This window comes from Haliotis rufescens, unplaced genomic scaffold (genome assembly GCF_023055435.1).
Source record: "Haliotis rufescens isolate VD_foot unplaced genomic scaffold, xgHalRufe1.0.p SCAF_1, whole genome shotgun sequence".
Lineage (NCBI taxonomy): Eukaryota > Metazoa > Mollusca > Gastropoda > Lepetellida > Haliotidae > Haliotis > Haliotis rufescens.
In genome coordinates, this window is record NW_025963779.1 from 16657253 (window position 1) to 16663626 (window position 6374).

At 40.4% G+C, this 6374-nt stretch overlaps 1 protein-coding gene across 2 annotated transcripts; it reads right to left on the bottom strand.

The window, feature by feature from the left end:
• LOC124149657 (tripartite motif-containing protein 59-like) lies at positions 1-6374 on the bottom strand. 2 transcript variants are annotated; one of them, XM_046521388.2, is made up of 3 exons: positions 6223-6374; positions 3258-3576; positions 1-2933 (listed from the first exon to the last, which is right to left on the bottom strand). In XM_046521388.2, exons 2-3 carry the CDS (start codon positions 3549-3551, stop codon positions 2295-2297), a joined length of 933 nt encoding a protein of 310 aa, XP_046377344.1. In that variant the 5' UTR covers positions 3552-3576; positions 6223-6374; the 3' UTR covers positions 1-2294. The 2 variants fall into 2 exon arrangements, with proteins under 2 accessions (XP_046377344.1, XP_046377352.1); XM_046521396.2 differs by having other exon boundaries at positions 6108-6230.

Genomic DNA, 6374 nt, shown 5'->3' on the forward strand with positions numbered 1-6374 from the left:
TTATCACAATAATACATTTATTCCACCCGCAAAGCAGTATCACATTTAATAGCACCATACAAACATACTATTTATGCATTTTGTCTGAAAGATATTGAGCAAGGTAATCGAATAATGACACAAAAACCGCATAGGCATGTTGGTTCTCATGATCTCACAATGCTACCAGGGGATCAGGCAGTATATAGCATGCGATGCAATCTATATAATATCACGGATGAGGCTAGAGGGGCTCTTTGAGCACCAAGGACGGGAAGAAATTGACGTTACACATCATATAATTCACAGATGAGCTATCTAAAAAGGATTATGCGATGAGCAAATAAATCGAAAATGATTTTTCTACTGTCTCGTCGTGGTCTTGTCTGGTGCTTGTTCGCTACTTTACATATACTACTCAACTTTTGATAGGGATAATCAGATGTCATTCTATTCAAATATAAACTTGACATTATGCAAACTTTAGTGTATCATGGAAAGGTAAAAATACCCCTATCAAAAGTGGAGTAGCAAAATACACGGCGTTAAAAGAACACCCGATCCTTTATTCATATTTAGTTAATCTGGCATGCCACGAAAAGAATGGGGTGTTCTTTACTTTCTTTTGAGTATTATATATACTAGTACATATGCACACGTATGAAACTTTTTTAAGTGTGAGCTTAGTTATTGGACAGTGCTTCTGTTCTATTACAATTCAAAAGAATTATTAATTTTGTGTCAGAGTACGAACCGCGTTTTGGGGGGACTACTAACCACTCGTACAAAAAGGTCAGCAGTGTCTATGATTTTCCCCCCAAAGTAGTAACGCTACATAAAATCGCGAGTTCAATTACGCGGACAAAATTCTTATCTCTCAAGTATCACAGTAAAAGCTAACAAGAAAATCTAACTCTACAAGGTAAACCTTGCTACAAACATACCAGTTGTCGGGTGTATCAAAACAATTGCGCAATTCACAATGCAGAGTTACGTCCCTTATGCATCACAGAAACCTATTTTCGTGGGTTCGAATTACGGCTCGCCCGGATTGTTTCTAGGTTTGTCAGCACCAGCCCGTGCTCGTGGCTAAACCAAAGCAGTTATCGTTCAAAACTTGCATGATTTCTCCCACATCACGATTACACGCGGTGAAATAACTGAAATACTAATCAAAGCAGCGTTAAGCCAAACTCACTGTTGCCCATACACGAAGTGTGATTTGCTTGCTGAAACCGTTATGAGAAGTTAATGAGGTACAAAGCTCCCCAGTCCTGTGTCCATTTACAGTTAAGGTCTGGACGTAACTTGTGAGTGACTTGTGTCAAACTGAGACAATTTCTTTGTTATCAGAATGATTTATGAATTGCGAGACTGATATACCTTATGGAATTATAGTTGAAAAAAACCGTAAGTTTGGGATGACTTTGCTGGGACTCCTGGATCCACTTGCACAAAGCGATCTTAGTGCTAAGACTATCGTTAGCCTATGTTAAAGTATGGGAGTTACAATCATCTTAGCGCTAAAGTCGCTTTGTGCAAGTGGTCATACTCTACGCGGTGCCCAGTAACTTTTTAAAGTGTATGTCTCGCATTAGTAACACCCTTACGGATGTGCTCTGAATGAACTTCACCATCCGTCGAACTGCCATTTTCACTTGGTACAGAATAAATTAATGACAAGTTCTATCAACCGACGCATTCAGTTATTATTGTAAGCGAAGGAAGAAGCGTATCTTTAAATTATATATTTACCGAAATGTGTTATTTGAAATATACCTACATTCAATTGGGTTTATAGTTCGGTTTGGATAAGACTAGCCTCGTCATACCAAAAGACGTTAAAAGGATGGTACTTGTTACCTTCCCGGCGCTCGTCTTTAATAAGCGTGATTAATCAACTGGCAGGCTCGGAGTCAGCGTATTGTGTCTGATTCGGGTAAACTGCGTAATATCTCAGTGAGCTGGCACAATTAAACCGGCACATGTCCATACTAGTAGAAGCTGCCACACACGCACGTGCATATGTCGCTAATGAATATCACCGTCACCCACTCATTTTCCCAGTATTAAGCAAGGCTACATGTTATTTCTATCTCTTGGGCTTAAAAAGTCTGTTAAATCAACAAGCAACCGGTAAAAATTAAAAAAAGGGTCAAGAAGTTGCGGAAGTCACCTCGGTGTCCTGGTAAATGTTAACTGAAATACAAAAATCGCTGTATTGTCCGTAACACAGATCAGATATGTAATACACAACAGTACTATGGCATTCTGTTTGGACTAGCATCTATTTGGGGATCGTTGGTAAACTGTGATTATTCGTTGTCAGATGAACTAGGTTTCAGTCGTCTTTGAATCGATGAGATCATACTGTTAGATTTCTTCACTGGTCTCCGGTGGACAGGCGGTCCGTTGTTTGCATCGTCATCAGAACTGGATGCAACGTGATGATTTGATTCTGATGACGAAGACGTCAGGAAACCCCAGCGATTCCTACGCTTAGGGACTTCTTTGGTGACTGCGGCCGGTTTGCAATCTCTCACAGGTCTTGATGTGTCAATATCAGAGGAAGAGGAGGAAGCTTCCCTGAGATCGTATTCCCCATCCGAGGACGAAAGTGAGAGGAGCGAGGCGAAGAACCGTATCACCTTATTCCTCCGTTTCCTCCTCCTGGGCACACTGGCATTTTCACTATCGTCTGAAAGCTCCTTCTCGCTGTCGGCGTCGGAATCACTACCATACATTGTTTTTGTCTTAGTTCGTTCACTCATGCTGCTTTCCACATCATCACAAAACTCCTCCTTTCTAGTGTCAGTGGTGACCTTAAGACCCTCCTCCGGGACCGGAAGTTCACCATCTATAGGTGTGTACCCACATGCTCCTAGGAGCTCCTGGTCTTGGTTTTTTGTTGCCTCGTGTTCAGGATTTTCGTCAGGTGGTTCTTCTTTTTTTAACTGAAACAGCAGATCAAGTGAGGATATAATCCACCCCGCAATATTCGCCAAACATAATTATCAAATGAGTATCTACGAATGTGTGAATGGGTTTTCTGGAGTCAAAATCACTTCAGTCGAAGTCTTAAACCCTGTATCGTCACTAGTAATGACGAGTGATGTTTGAACTACAACTCCTACAAAGATTGTGACATTTTCTGAACATTTACTAACCTACACACGTACACACTATATATTTACAGGTACGCCGTAACATAGCTGGAATATTGCGGAGTGCGGCGTTAAACAAAAAACATACGTTCAAGACCAATCTTACAAACAAACCTCGTTTTGATTCTCAAAGTCCTGCATTTTCTTGAAGACATCTACCAACTTGGAGAGTTTGAAGTCCACCGGAAACGAGTCAGCGCCCTCTGACGTGGCGTCCAGCATGTGCCGACATTCTGGACAATTGACTGGTCTGTGGTGACCAGTGACAATGTCCTTCTGAGACTGCTGACCGATGAAGGCTTGTAGACAGTTTCTGCAGTAGGAATGGCCACACGGTAGCCTCAACGGCCTTTGAAAAAGTTCCATGCATATTGGGCAAGTAAGTTCACCCTTCAGATCTGTGGCCATGGTAACAGCGGCCTAGTCACGATTCCTGTAAATCATTACAAGAATCATATAAATCGACTATTTTTGGTAAGACGTATATAGCCATATGGCTACAAGTAAATGGCTACAAGTAAAATCAAGAAGTCAAGCCAATATTAAAGGTAGCCAAAAGCATTTGAAATTATCTTTATAAAATAACTATTATAATATGTACAAGTCTTGAAATTGTACCTAATGGAAACTGTACATGATTTTTTTTACTTGTGACTTGAACAATGATGCAATTTATGTCACCAGATTATATAGGTATATCCTCGCTTATCCAATGAGCATTGTCAACTAAAGTAAAGTACTAATTACATTAATTTTTATGTATTTTAGTTCATTGTCGACTTTTGAAGGAATTATTCCTGAGTCCAATTATTAGCACACGTGTTTTCCAATATCAGCTGTTATTTATTTTTGTGTCTACAGATGTGTAGCAATAGAATCTAGTCGCCACAAGATATTTTTCTAGGTAGTCATTTGGCTACCTCTGAATTTTAGACAGTAGATAAACTGAAATTTAGGTCGCATTGGCTACCGTTTTAGTTGCAACTTTGAGGCCTGCAATTTCTAAGCTTATATTCTTTTTGTGATCAAGATTGGTACATTATGAATATGTAGGTATTTACCTCTACAACAGCGCACTAGTCCAACATACTAGTCTACGTATAGTTGTGGTGACATCAATATCGCTAAACTGGAAAACGGAGACACCTGGAGACATTTTGTTCCTCGGTGTCGTAGATTTGTTAATCAATGAATTAACGTATTCAGGGCTGACCATCTGTTGTTGAGGGGTGAGGAGACTGGGCATGCACATGTGTGATTACTATAAGCGTGTGACCTTAAATATGATATAGGTGTGATGCGAACTGTAAAAACTTGGTATTGTAGGTGAACACTGAGTCTGTGACGTATTATATTAAACACATTAAACTTAAATGTGTCTCGTGTTAGTTTGAACAAAACTGACATGATGACACGAAGTCAGCATGGTAACAGCATAATATTTTGTTTTTGTTTTGTTTTTGTTTAACCCCGCAATATTCCACCTCTATGACGGCGGTGTGTAAATAATCGAGTCTGGACCAGACAACCCAGCATCCTGTAAACCTCTTATGACATGCGTGCAACTCAAGTAAAATAGTTGGGGGAGTCACACTACTAGCGAACTGCTCACACTGCTCGCCTTGTCAGCTGCTTACTGTTTCGCTGGATCAGGGTCAAGGACGGACGCAGGAACTTAGCTAGTGGATTCAATAACATTGTGCAATGTGTGTGTGTGTGTGTGGGGGGGGGGGGGGGGGGGGGGGGGTTACAGGCTGGACGCCCATAGAGATTATGTGTTTCTGCTTCTGTGAGTAGGTCAAAACAAAATGTGATAATGGACGCACTTTAGGTACAGCTCCAGTGAAACCTACACGTTAGGTACTGACAAACCAAGGTTAAACGAGGCCGATATGAATGCGAGATTCGAACACACTGCCACACGTGGTTATTAACATTTATACATTAAAAAGACAATTCGGAGAATACACACAGCTAAACCACAGTCATATAGCTGATATACTTTCATAATTCCCCATAATCAGTGTGTTAAATTGACACATACGTCATAGTTTCCATCTGTTTAAAACAAAGATGTTTGTGAATCCAGTACACATTCAAATACAGTTTGATAACGCTTATCTCGGTAAATTATGTCTCTTACACATACTTTGTTCATTGTTGAATGCCACACTCAGCAATATTCCAGCTATATGAAAAAATCGAGTCTGAACCAGACAATTTTTTTAATCCACTGACTGACATCATGAGCATGGATCTACGCAACTGGGATACGATGACATGCAGTCAGCCAAGTCTGACCACCCGATCCATTTAGTCGCCACTTACGACAAGCCAGGGGTGCTGGGGATCTATATATACACTGTACTTACCCGGAATCCCCACGGGTACTTACACTCATATTATATCTGGGAGATCAAATATTTATTTTAAATGTAATCTGTACTTATGACACACTTGATCCAATAATATAGGTGAGTAGAGTTTGAAATGAGAGCAAAAAGTATAGTATCCAGACGTTCACAAGTAAGGCTCGTGTTCACACAAAAAAATCACTTAATTTAGTACTTAAATTCAGTCTTACGTCACGTTTCCACAGAACAGTGAAGTGGTAGACCTTATACTGAAATTCACATTTACAATTGGCCCAATTTGGAAAGTCCTGTCTATAAAATCTACTCGTGCCCATATAAAGGTAGACTGGATGAAAACAGACCAGGCATTAAATATCAAGGTACAATATAAATATACTAGCCTCGAGATGGCCCACGTGTGAGGCTGATGCTAACGGTCAACACCCAAGTATTTATTACAGGTAAACAAATCAAGCTGGTCCATAATAATACCATAAAAGATAAAATATAGCCTGCTATTGTTTACGCCATCAACAACGTATGAATCACCGTCACGGGGAGAATGCGTCATCCAGCTGTCATAGTCAGCTTACCTACACACAGTACTTACCGTGTCACGTGACCCACAGTCTCGTCTGTTCTCTCGATCACAAGAGTCGACAACTTCCTCCCTTCAGTAATTATCCAGCAAACATGCTACATGGCTACTGTGAGAGTAAACTTACTTGTCTATGGAGTAATCATCTCGATGAAACACAGGTATCGACGTTTTATCAATCGTAATTCTATCTGAGCGGACAAGCTGAATATTTTCGACAACCTACGCAAATCCGAGTACGCTCCGTAGCAGTTATCGCCCTTATCCGTTCTTTTAACA